We start from the raw sequence: 13,833 nt of genomic DNA on the forward strand, positions 1-13,833 counted from the left end.
TTTTTTTTTTTCCTTTTTTCCTTACTCTCTACTGTAATAGATCTGGAGTTTGACCTCTGACCCTCAAGGGGGAGTGCTTCAACTTTGTACATCCTAAGCAATGCAAAATCCAGATAGTATAGCTAAAAAAATCGAAGTTAGGAAGTTCTCATGGCTCTCAGAAGGAATAATCAAGTTACAAGAAAGCATATTTCAGGATCCTCTGCTGGTCTGTGACCTTAAGATGATGATAATTATCATTCTTGTAAATTATCATTTGTAAAGAGATGTTTACAAAGTGCTTTCACATTTTGATTTGGTAATCCAAACACTATAAGGTTTAGTGCAGTTTACCAGTTGGAAAACCTGAGATTCAGATAGTTTGGTTTAAGATTACTTATTAAGTGAATTGTTCAAGAATGGTTAGGTAGAAAGTTATAGTTAGAATTTGAACTTAGGTCTCCTGTTTCAAAGCCCAGGCTCTCCATTATAACATACCACTCTCTAGCTTGAGTATTATTATGTATTGACTGACTTAAATTACTTTTTTAGCAATCCAAATGGGCAAGTTCTCTGTTCAGGGTTTCATCTTTGTAGGTATGTTGAGAAGGTCAATGAAGTGTCTTGTCACCTACGTAGAATATCATCTCTATCCAGGTGGAGCCATCCTCATCCTTCAGAGATACTAAGACTGTGGTAAGGTATATGGATCCATATACATTTTTCTGTGGTTTAATCATAGTCTACATAGTCCTGATCTTTTCATTCTTGGTTCTTTGTCACTGGCCGCACATTTCACTGTAAAGCTCCAGCTTCTATATGCATTTCTTTTGTGCCTGTATTATAGAGAACTGTAAGAAGTACATACCAAAGAAATCATTTACTAGTAATGGAACAAGGAATTACCCTGTTGGCTTCTGGCATGAGATGCTTGACTTTTCTCTCAGCCATGACATATTTAAATTTTTTTGGCTATACAGATACTGAACCATTCCCTCTTTCCTTTTATAAAAATACTGGCAGTTGTTCCATGATAGCTGAACCTTTTGCCATTGTTCCTTTTTATTAAAGTAGTACTTCTTAGAGATTAAAAAAAAAAAGTTCTTTTATAACAATTGTAATGGTAGTGGTATTTGCACTTTTTAAGCACTTTTTAGCCTGTAAAGTGCTTTCACACATGTTATCTCATTTGATCTTCATCAGCTTTATGAAACAGCACAATATATTTAAAAATATACAAGATCATTGAAATATATTGATGCATGAATAGTTCCCTTCTCTATCTCTAGGGGTAAAAACAAATCTCTCTCTTCTTTAGCTGTGCTTCTCATACCCTTTCATTCTATACAGGCAGAAATCTTTTGAGTTACCTTCTCATACCATTTTTCCATTTAGATCCTTAAAAGATCCTGTTACCCATCAAATCGAGTCTAGTTCATCACTTCAGCATGAAAAAGTCTGCATAATTTAGCCCTGAACTACCTTTCCAGCCTTATCCACCATGTTTTCATCAGCCAACCCAGTCTTCTTTTTCTTTTATTCCACTTATTCTGTATGTCTGTTTTTGTGCCATTATATTGTGGTAGAATTCTTTCCATTTTTCCTCTTTTATTGCAGTCTTTTCCTAAGTAGTCCTAGCTCTTCCTCAAGGCCTTTCCTACAAACTTCAGCCTATTGGATCCTTATTTTCTTTAGAAATATAGTAATAATTATCCATGCCATGTTTTGTAGGTTTTTGTATTGTGGGTGCTTTTCTTTATTGTATTTTAATTATTTTATGTGTACTACCAACATTAACAGCCAACACTTACATAGTACTGACCACATAAATGCTCACTGTACACTACTTAATATTTTATGAATATTGACTTAATTCTCACAACAACCCTATGAAGTAGCTACTATTCTTAGGCTCATTTTGCAGATGAGGAAACGGAAGCAGAGAATTAAGATGTGGAACCAGGATATAAACCTACGTACAAACTAGGTCTTGGTACTCATACTGTTGAGGGTGAGCCAAAGTTCACGTGGTACACCCCCCCACAGCATACAGCACCCAATCATACAGATGATACTAATATTTAGTCAATCAGAATTAGTACCTTTTAAAGGTCTTCATTTATTTGAGACTTGGACCTGAGTCCAAATAGGATTATTATGAAGTGTTTCTTTTTTTTTTTTTAAGATTTTATTTATTTATTCATGAGAGACACAGAGAGAAAGAGAGGCAGAGGGAGAAGCAGGCTCCATGCAGGGAGACTGATGTGGGACTCGATCCCAGGTCTCCAGGATCATTCCCTGGTCTGAAGGCAGTACTAACTCGCTGAGCCACCCAGACTACCCAGGAGATGTTTCTTAATATAACAGGTATCTATTTCCCCACTACTTTGATTGCAGTATTGCAACAGCCTCTCTCTTTAATGCAATTCTCATTTTTATAATTAAAGAGTATCATACAATTTTATAATTTATCCTTAAGAAAAAATTTATCAGTTTAATAAATCTTTCATTTTATGATCAGAATATAGTCCAAATTCTTCCTTTGTAGAGGCAGTCTAGTACTAGATAACACTGCTTTAGTTATTTAGAGTGTCTTGGTCACTTTCAAGTTTATTTGTATGTTTAGGTGATTTTAGGTAGTGAGTCACATTCTAGAATCACATATTCCTAGAGCTATTAGTACTGCCTCAGAGCAGAATAGTTTTGAGGAAACAACCCACTTTTGCAGACAGGTCTGATGCCAAGGATGATGTTAAAGAAAATGTGTACCTCATTAAGCAACATATCTATACAAGGAGCTATGAAGAGCGAAAGCTCCCTTTTATGTTAATAGCTTTCCCCCTATCTCTGAGCTATAGCCTTCCTTTAGTGAAGCTTCTTTAAACTTCCCATATATAGGTGCATAGAGGTCTCATAAAAGTACAATTTAAAGCTTTTATAGCAAAAATTTAATTTTTAATACTTAATATTTTAATATTACTGTGGGGGGGATCCAAGTCAAATAATAAGGCCAATGTGTGGAGATTTATTTCAAAGATTACTTGAAAAGCTGCCGTGATCCTCCTTCCACCCCTTCTCCAACAGTGGTATAAAGTGAATTGTGCTATTCTGTTTATGAAAGTGGGGTGGAGGGTCAAATAATTGGTTCCTAATGTTAGAATCATGATTTTTTTAAGGTTTATTTATTTTGGAGAGAGAGTGAGAGTGAGCTGAAAGAGGAACAGAGGGGGAGGTAGAGAGAGAATCCCAAGCAGACTCCATGCTGAGCATGGGACCCAATGTTGGGCTCAGTCTCATGACCCTGAGATCATGACCTGAGTCAAAATCAAGAGTCAGATACTTAACTGACCAAGCCACCCAGGTGACCCTAGAATCAATCATGATTCTAAGAAGAGAAAAGAGGCACATGAAAAGATGCTCAGCATCCTTAATCAAGGAAATGCAAGTCAATACCACAATGAGGTATCACCTTACACCTGTCAGAATGGCTAGTATCAAAAAGACAAAAAATAACAAATGTTCCAAGGATGTGGGGGAAAAGGAACCCTCATGTAATGTTGGTGAGAATGTAAATTGGTGTAGCCACCATGAAAAACAGTATGAAAGCTCCTCAAAAAATTAGAAATACACATGTAATCTAGTAATTCCACTATTTGACTATTTACTCAAAGAAAATAAAAACACTGATTCAGAAAGATAAATGTACCCCTATGTTTATTGGAGCATTAGTTACAATAGCCAAGATAGGGAATCAACCTAAGTATCCAATAGATGAATGGATAAAGAAGAATGGTAGATATATTCAATGAATATTACTCAGCCTTAAAAAAAGAAAGAATGAATTCTTGCCATTTGCAACAATATGCATGGACTTAGAAGGTATTATACTAAATAAAATAAGTCAGACAAATACTGTATGATTTTACATATATGTAGAATCTAAAAACCAAAACAAACAAAAAAGCAGAAATAGACCCAAAAGTACAGAAAACAAACATGGTTGCCAGAGGGGTGAGGGATAGAAGGATGGGCAAAATGAGTGAAGGAGAGTGGGAGCTTCAGGCCTCCAATTATAAAATGAATAAGTCACAGGGATGAAAAGGCACAACAGTGGGAATTTAGTCACTGGTACTATAATAGTGTTATATGGTGACAGATGGTAGCTACACTTATGGTGAGCTTAGCATAATGTATAGAGTTGTCAAATCACTGTGTTGTACACGTGAAATTAATATAACATTGTGTGATAACTACAAAAAAAAGAAAGGAAAGGGAAGGGAAAAAAGAAAGGAGAAGAGGCAGTGGTTTAAAGATGAAAGAAATGTGTTGCACAGGTGCATGCAGGGTGTGTCCGTAGATGGTAAAAAAAAGTCCTACCAGGAAGACCAGCATTCCAAGAAGATGTTCTTGTTTTAGATAATTGAAAATCAATAAAGGGATGCCTGGCAGACTCAGTAGATCATGTGACTCTTGATCTTGAGGTTGTGAGTTCAAGCCCCACTTTGGGCAGAGAGTTTTCTTTAAAAAAAAAAAAGAAAGAAAATCAATAAATATGTCCATATAGGACTAATATTAATTAAAAATATTCTCCTCAGGGCGCTGGATAGCTCAGTTCGGTTAAGCATCTGCCTTCAGCTCGGGTCATGATCCAAAGGTCTTGGGATCAAGCCCTGCATCGGGCACCCTGCTCAGCAGGGAACCTGCCTCTAGCTCTGCCTGCCATTCTCTCTCTCTCTCTCTCTCTCTCTCTCAAAAAATAAATGAAAATCTTAAAAAAAAAAAAAAGTTCTTTCTTCTCCTTCTCCAGAAGTGATATATAACACACAATTGAGAGGACATGCACTCATAGTTAGATAGTTAGGTATATGGATCACTGCATTCTTTTTTTTTTTTTGGATCACTGCATTCTTATTAAGTCCCCATTATGGTCAACTTAGGCAGGATAGGTTGGCTCCTGTGTGGGAATGATTAACTGGCTAAGAAGAGCAAATCCATTGCCTTCAAACCCTAGTTTTACTTTAATAGCTAAAGGCCTTGTCATTAAAAGATCTCTCTTTATTTTTATCTTATAATAGGACCATTCTATTCCTAAATTTAATACATAATAAAACTTTGTATTTTTCATGCAGCAGACTCCATTTAGAGAAATATAACTGATTACCAAAGATTTAGGATCTGAAATTAGAATTCTGGAAAGTTACTTATTCTCTTTGGGCTTCAGTTTTCTCCTCTATAGAACATAGAGGAGGATGGAAATGTACATCATGGAGTTTTTGTGGAAGTTCACCTGTGTAACATTGCTACTTTACCTCTCACCTTTTTTTTTTTTTTTTTTTTTTATGTTTAGCTATTTATTTAAGTAACCTCTACACTGAACATGTGGCTCAAACTTGTAACCCTAAGATCAAGAGTTGGATTCTCCTCCTCCCTAGCCAGCCAGGCACCCTTCGTCTTTCACCTTTTTACCATGTACACTCTATGTAAAACTGAAAGGAATGACTTGGCTTTTGTTCTTCCCATCCCCCTCTTCCAACTCTTTGATCTGGTCAGTTCTTGTTCATGCTCTAAGACTGAGCTCAGGCATCACCTCTTCTCCTTTCTCCAACTTCATTGCAAGTTTTGGTTCCTCTGTGCCATTTTCGTAATACTCCAGCATACACCTTATTGCACTCTTTGCTCATTATGTTGTAACTGTTTACTTTTTAGTCCTCTTCATTAAATTGTGAATTCTTTAAGAGTAGAGACTTGTATGTTATGCTCATTTTTTGTGCCCTTGGTGTCAAGTATGGTTCCTGGTATATATAATTTTTTTGATAGAAGAAAAAGAGGAAGGAATAAATGAGCTAGTGTATGTGAAAGCATTTTGTAAACTATAAAGTGCTATGCACATGTTAGTGTCGTTTTGCATTACATTCCTTAATGTTGTGTTTTTAATATCCAAAGTCTGTTTTTAGGTCTGGATCCTGCTGATGTAATTCTTACTTTATTGGCCATATTGTTACAGTATCCAGGGACAGCATCTTATGTTACAGGATTATAGTTTCCATGCTCTGTTCCAGCAATTTAATTAATTAGGCTTAACTAGACAGGTTTATTAGTCTATAGATACTTCACATTTCTTTATTAAAAGTTTATAATTCACATCTGGTGGCTCAGTAACATCCATCTCAATCTTTGCTTCACATTTACAGTGAAACTAAAATCCCATACATCATACTAAAGATAGATTGATTGGACTGTTGTATCTTCTTCTTGGAGGCTATACTGAAAATAAATTCTCTAAATTTTGTTAGCATATTAGGAGCTTAGCCTTTAATACAAAATTATGTATGTAATAATGCCTCTCTTCCGGTTTTTTAATGGCAAGGATATTGGATTCCGACTCGACTCACTACATACCATCCTGCAACAGGAAGTTCTGTTACAAGAGGATGTGGAACTGATTGAGCTACTTGATCCCAGTATCCTGTCTGCAGGGCAACCTCAACAACAGGAAAATGGACACCTTCCAACGCTTTGCTCCTTGGCAACCCCTAATATTTGGTACTGTCCAGAAATCATCTATCCTTTGCTTATGTATATGGTATTAGCAGAGGAAATCCATCATCATATTCTCTATTGTAAAGACATAAACATTCCATACATTTTAACATAGTAATTAATGTAATGATACCAAAGAGGCTTTTTTTTTTTTTAAGTACCTTTCCAAAATAAATACTATTTAAAGTGAAGCTGGAAAAAAATCCTATTGTTACATATTTTAATTCAGTATAATTAGTTTTGTGTTTAATAACCCACGAGCAGGCATAACATTGCCCCAGGAATCTCTCTTACCCATATACCTGTATACATGTGTGCGTGCAGTCCTAGCCAATTCTTCATATATCTTTAAAGTTAATAGATTATATCATAAACACATTATAGAAATATCAATAATAGGATGGGACATGAGGTAAAACAGTCAATTCTTGATTTGTTGGCAAGAAGCTGTAGAGAATAGACTGACAATTCAATCCTTAAAACTTTTTGACTACTTGAAGTATTTGTGTCTAATGCAGAAATCCCAGGCCATGATTTTAGAAAGAATAGCAAAAAGGATTTATATATAAAGAACTGTTCATGTCTTCTTCCTATTAAAGTATGGGTTTATTAAGTGAACAAAATCATTGCTTGAACTATTCAAGTTATCCAGGCAGTTACATAACATTGGCCTCAGTGTTCTGAATTTATGTCTTCCCTGTCATGCTGACAAATGTTTCATACTGTAACAGGTAGCAAGGTATGTCTTCTAAATCTGTAGCACTCAGCATCATGATGAAGTAAAGCATCTTATCCTTTACAAATATAAGAATGCAAGGGGCTGCTACAAGGAACCAGGGTTTTAAGAATTTTACAGCTTTAACTTTCAAGTTTCCTTTAGCCATGATGTGATTAAGCAGCCTTCAGGCCTGTAAATACTTTTAGATTTTGCTGTTAATACATAAAAGTATATGATGAGATTTTGCTTTGATATTATCAGTACCATCTGAAAGTTAAAGGATTCCAAAAGAAATTAGGGCAGGTAAATATTTATTAGGAAGCATTCTTACACGTGACTTTCTTTATAATGATTATTAAACTATCTTTAAGTGTTTTTCTAGATATCCTCAGATACATCTCCCTATATTCACCTGTTTCTTGTATACCTTTTTACCAAAGTCTTCATTGCCTGAAAGATGGATTTTAGTCTATAGATTTCTAATTGACCTAGAGAAAAAAAAAATCATATATATTTTTACTTAATTTAAAGCAATGTAGGGGATCCCTGGGTAGCTCAGCAGTTTAGTGCCTGCCTTTGGCCCAGGGTATGATCCTGGAGTCACGGAATCGAGTCCCACATCAGACTCCCTGCATGGAGCCTGCTTCTCCCTCTGCCTGTGTCTCTGCCTCTCATTCTGTCTCTCATGAATAAATACATAAAATCTTTTAAAAATCAATCAATAAATAAAGCAGTGTAAAAGTACAAAGCTTGTGCATATTATGGGCTGCTATAAGTATGTATATTCCAGATTTATGATAGTGATTATTTAAAATTAGATGACTTAAATGAAACAGTTACTCAAGTATATATTATTTCTATTGGAAAAATACTTATATTTTCTTGAGATATTTGTTTCTGTGCAAGTAATTAGTGTCTGACTTGGGAAAAGAACTCATAATAATGACTTATTAAAAAAATAATAATGACTTATTAAATAATGACTTATTAAAATGTATTTTAATATTAAAAATTAGTAAAAATTATTTTTCTTTTAAATTTTAAAGTTGGATTTTAAACTCTATACTTTGTTTTTAGGTTAGAGGAGTCCATATCTTTAAAAAAAAAAAAAGTCATTTCAGAAGACATGTATTACCTAAACTTAGCTCAGAATTTAATACCTAAGCACCATTATTTAGTTGCTAGATTTTTTTTTAACTATTTCACATTACTTGTTTAAATATCATAGTTTTTTAAGTTTTACTTTACAAAGAAGCTAGCATTTTATCTATTTTAGTAAACCTAAATTACTGATTAAAGTAATACATCTTTCTCTGGTCTGATGAATATCATTTTCTCGGTTTCTTTGTTGTAGGGATGTCTCAGTGTTGTTTGCCTTCATTAGTTTGCTCATTATGCTTCCTACTTGGTGGATTGTATCTTCCTGGCTGGTATGGGGAATGATTCTATTTATTTTTCTGATCATAAGAGCTTTGAGATTATGGAGGACAGCCAAACTACAAGTAACTCTAAAAAAATACCATGTCCATTTAGAAGATACAGCAACAAATAGCCGAGCTTTTACTAACCTTGTGAGAAAAGCTTTACGTCTTATTCAAGAAACTGAAGTCATTTCCAGAGGATTTACACTGTGAGTTCATTCTTCATTTTATTTTTAAAATAATCTTTTTCTACTCCATAAATTAGAATTTTATTACCTATTTTCATTTCTGTGTTGCATTTTTTTAAAAAGTAGGTTCCCCTTAGGCACTTACTAAAGTCTATTAACTGTGAAGGAATAAATACATTATATGCTGGATTTAATATGTAGTGTGATTCTGCTTATCTACTTTGAGAAACCGAAGAGCTTTGAGAATTATGATTATTTCTGTGTTATCATGTGATTATTTTATGAGATAATGTAGAGAGAGTGCCTCACATTGACCTAGCATGCAAAATTACCCAACAAATCTTTGTTTCCTTTACTCTCTGCCAGATGCTCTCTTTCCTCAGTTTAAACAATAGATGTATCGGACTTGAATTCATTCTGAAAAATTTTGACATGCATTAAGGATATTCCTTAGGTAAATGTTAGAAGATATTTTGGCACTAATACTCTCAGAATATCAGACAAATAATGATGTTTCACCTTCTCACAGGAAGTTAAATTAAATATTCTAGTCTATTCATAATTAAATATTAAGCTACCAGATATATAGGGTGTTTATTAAAAGGGTAGTTATATTTATTTATTGAGTACTATTTATGTTCCAAATACTGTGTTAGGTAATTTTACATATAACTAAAAGCATACAGTTACACATGGGAGAGCAATTGTTCAGATCTATTCCACCTGACTCTAGAGCTTGTTTCCAGCCCACTAGGCTACCTACTAACCACTAGCAAATAACAGTTGTACTGTACTATATGATGATTTATTTAACTCCTATAACCTTTGCAATATGTAGGTGGGAGAAAGTAAGTATATGGTGAAGAATAATAATTACTCTTAATTTTACTAATACCTGGAAAATCACATAAAGGGAGCACAGAAGAACCGTGGGTAGTCAACTCGTTCTTCACTTTGCCATTCTCTAGAATAACACTTAAACAGTACTGACAGGAAAACTGTCTATGGAAAATCATGACCCAGGTAGTAGAAGAATCTCCAGTAGTCATCTCCTTCTTCACTCTGTTGCATTCTAGAACAGTGTTTAAACAATGCCAAGCCATGAAGGAGATTTTGTAATTTCCCTTTCTGCTTAATTCAAAATGTAATAGTTCTCTGTTAATTTTTGTCCTTCTATTATAGTTAAAGTCTGTTTGTTGGTAGAGAATAGCAAATATTAAGTTGTTTGAGCATCTTGATTTTAAAAGTTAAAAATAGCTCCTTTTCATTCTTGATTTGCACAGTATTTCATTGAGAAGATTGGTTAAGCAGAGTGGCTAGGTGTCCAGTTAATGTTTAGGCATATATAGGGGATTTTGTGCTTTTTGTCATTTTCCAACTTACATTAGAGAATTATGTATAGAATTGGCACAAAGAGCTAAAATAGGCCAGCTAGACAGGACTTACCACTAGATTACAACTCTGTTGACGTGCAGTCAGACAAAAGAAATGTTGGAAAAAATTGTTTCACTTATCTCCATCTAACTGGATAATGGATTGAGAAAAAATTATGAAGGATAATGAATCTTGAACCATAACGCTTTTAGAAATATTGTCATCTTTACAACTGATTTATTAGTAAAATGAAACTCAATAATAGTACCATAAATTGAAAACATGTGTTTTGTTCTGCCTCGATTTGTCATCTTTAGCAAGGAATTTAACCATTTTTTGTCTCATTTCGTTAATGTCTGAATGTATTTTAGTTTGATTTAATATTTTAAGAGTTTTGAGTTAGATAATCTTGTTTTGAAAATTTATGGTTATAGTATAAGAAATTTATAAATTTCAATATTTTGTTTTGTTACTAGGAAAGGTTACTGGTTAGGTGAAAAAACTATTATCTGATAACTATGTAATATGTAATTATTTTTTGTTTCATTAATAAAAGGATGATATTATATATCATTGTTGCAAATAGGTACTCCCCTTTTATCTTTTGGAAAGTGCTATAAAATGCATCTTCTTGAATAGCTTTGAGAGTAGCTCTGCTACTACCTAGTAACCCTTCCTTTGCCTTTCTACTTGCATTCCCCTGTTGGCCACTGGTCCTGTTATCTCTCTGCGTCCCCTACTTCATTTTGAGTAGGTAAGTGCCAGTGGCAGCAGGTGGGTAAGTCATTTTACCCTACTTTTATGAATGTACAGAATGTATTTCTATATAATATTTGATTGTTCTGTACAAGTGACCAAAAATATGATTAATGAACATATTAAATGCATATTAAGAATGTAAAAGTTTTTATAATTAAGGCTTTCATGCTTACTGTAGATATAGGTTTTAAAAACTGAATATAAAGTAGTACTGCTCTAGTATATTTTAACAAGTAGAGTGTCTATATCAAAAAGTTGCAATGTCTTACATAAGTATTCCTACATTTCTACTATATTTTGACTAAAATTTATTGTTTTCTCATATCAGAAGAAGCCTTTACTCTGAGATTTTAATTTTTCATTTGTCTTTTTTTTTTGGTGGCTATACATGTATCAGAGAAATGACTATTTGTGAGACCTGAATTGGGATATTTACAGTCATTTTCTAATAAAAATCACAAAAAAGGATTTTTTTTCTAAGTTTAATAGAATTGTGGATTGAGGAAACAAAAACATTAGGACACCTGTACAGTTGTATCACATTTTACTTTTCAAGTTTGCTTGACAGGGTCAGTGCTGCTTGCCCATTTAATAAAGCTGGACAGCATCCCAGTCAGCATCTCATCGGTCTTCGGAAAGCTGTCTACAGAACTGTAAGAGCCAACTTTCAAGCAGCAAGGCTAGCTACCCTATATATGCTGAAAAAATATCCTTTTCTGTCTATATGTAAGAATAAATATGCTTCCAGAGTTGTGAATATAGATAGCATAGTTGCATCCTGTATAAGTTGAGTGTAAACTGAGATGCCTGTTTTAAAGCTAATTTCCATTATCACTTCTATTTTAAAACTGGAAAAGCATTCTAGAGGGAATAACAATAACAGACAGGAAGAAAGTTTTTCTGTTCTTGTGTGGCTCAGTTTCAACAAGGAAAAAACTTGAAGGCCCTCCCTTCACTTGTCTAAAGAATAAAGTCAGGAGAATCTGGCCTTGCTAGGTCTGACATTTTTAAGTTACTGGACCCAGCAAATATGCGTCATGACATGGGAATAAACTGGTAACAGGAAATCCTTCCCCTTTCATAAAAACAGAATCTCTCAAGTCAGATTGGTTAAGTTTAAATTTTGGCTGTATTGGTCACTGCCTAGCTGACCTCTAAGCAAGCTTCTTAACTTTCTGTACCTCACTTTATTCATTTTAAAAATGGCAATAACAGCATACTCTTCCTGACTCTTTTTTGTTGACATCAAATGAGTTAGTGCATGTAAAGTGCTTAGATATTGTCTGGTGTATAATAAACACTCAGAGACTGCATGACAGTAAGTCTGTCACTTAAATTTACTAAGTCAGGAAATTAGTTCTGTTTATCAGGAAATAAAGGTATATAGGATCTTTATTTCAGTTAAAATTCATAGATAATTTAAATTATGAGTAAATGGAATGCAAAAACACTACTTGTACCTTCAGTATTTGGGGTAAACTCTGTAAATGTTAAGTTTACAGAGTGCTTTATTATATCTTTATATATACCTTTCCAGCTAGGTCTTTTTATCTCCATTTTAGGAGAAAAACTAAATAAAATCTCCATTTTGTGTGATTTGCTTGGTGTTACACAACTGGTAAGAGGTGAAGTTGTGTCTTGACTGTAGGACTTATGACTTAAAATCTTTTCTATATATTTTTTAACTGTACAGTACTATAATACTTTGGAAATTGAAAGCATTTTAATTTTAGTCATGAATTTGTCCATTCAATTCCCTGCTACCTAAATACTTCTGCTCTGTGCTACAAAGACATAAAAACTTATATGCCCTACTTCTAAAGACTTGAGTGTACTTAATAGATAAGCTGGTGTTCATAATACAGTATAAGTGCTGAGGGTACCTTCCAACATAGCATGACATATACTTGGTCAGTAGGGTCAGAGAATGCTTTTAAGGACTTGACCTTGAGGATAATAAGTGTCTGCATTCCAAGTAGAATGAAGCAAAGATACGAAAATAGATAGAGATATGGTAGTGTGGCATGTGAACTTCAAGTAGTTACTCATTCAGTAAATGTTTTTGGAGAATAAACTCAGTGCCAAGCAATATGCCAGTCACTAAATTTATGGTGGTACACGTAATAGACATGATCCCTGCCTCAAGTTTCTTAACAGTTTAGTGAGGGGTAAGGGAGTAAAAGGGATAGCCTAATGAAGATTGCAAATTTGTGTTTCCTGTGCCATTTTCCTAGATAATAGAAACCTAGCAGTGAACAAGAAAGACAAAATCTTTGTACTCATGACTCTTACCTTCTAGTGGATTAGTGGATTAGATAATGAATAAAAAGTGAACAGATGAGATTTTCACATATCTATTATAGAGTAAAAAGCCCCAGCAGAGTAGGATAGAGAGTGATTGGTGGGTTACTGCTTTTGATTGGATCGTAGGGGAAGGTCTCACTAAGGAGTTGACATTTAAAAAGAGATTTGAATGAGGAGAAAGATCATGTTCTAATTTGATGGACCAGTGAGTAAAAAGATCTTGTGACAGGAGTTATTTTAGTGTGATTGAATATAGCAAGAAGGCCATCCTGACTAGAGAGCACAGTAGGTTGGGAGTTGGGGTATGAGATGAGATTCAGAGTAGTCAGGGACCAGAACATATTTACCACACAAGAAACCTTAAAGAATTAAAATAAAAAAGAATCCACCTATTATTTCTTTAAAAAGACCAATATAAACCCTTGGATGCCTGATCAAAGAGTAGAAATATACAAAGTTAGTAATGAGAACAGAGGTGTAACCATAGATAGGGAAGAAATTAAAATATGTATAAGGAGATAATATATACAACTTTGGGGCAGCAACTTTG

The 13,833-nt window shown here is 34.1% G+C and overlaps 1 protein-coding gene across 7 annotated transcripts in view; it reads left to right on the plus strand.

Annotated features, from left to right (window-relative positions):
- VEZT (vezatin, adherens junctions transmembrane protein) overlaps window positions 1-13,833 on the plus strand; it is a 74,102-nt gene that overhangs the window by 31,767 nt on the left and 28,502 nt on the right. For 3 of the 7 annotated variants that reach the window (XR_007402203.1, XR_007402204.1, XM_025439459.3), the window contains exons 4-7: window positions 637-675; window positions 6,347-6,522; window positions 8,592-8,867; window positions 11,536-11,685. Coding sequence is in view for 4 of the 7 variants with exons in the window: in XM_025439459.3 (XP_025295244.1) it covers window positions 637-675; window positions 6,347-6,522; window positions 8,592-8,867; window positions 11,536-11,685 (641 nt within the window). In the remaining 3 variants the exon portion in view is untranslated. The remainder of the gene's footprint in view (window positions 1-636; window positions 676-6,346; window positions 6,523-8,591; window positions 8,868-11,535; window positions 11,686-13,833) is intronic. The other 4 variants (XR_007402205.1, XM_025439457.3, XM_025439454.3 and 1 more) reach the window with 3 other exon arrangements.

Source organism: Canis lupus, chromosome 15 (assembly GCF_003254725.2).
Source record: "Canis lupus dingo isolate Sandy chromosome 15, ASM325472v2, whole genome shotgun sequence".
Lineage (NCBI taxonomy): Eukaryota > Metazoa > Chordata > Mammalia > Carnivora > Canidae > Canis > Canis lupus.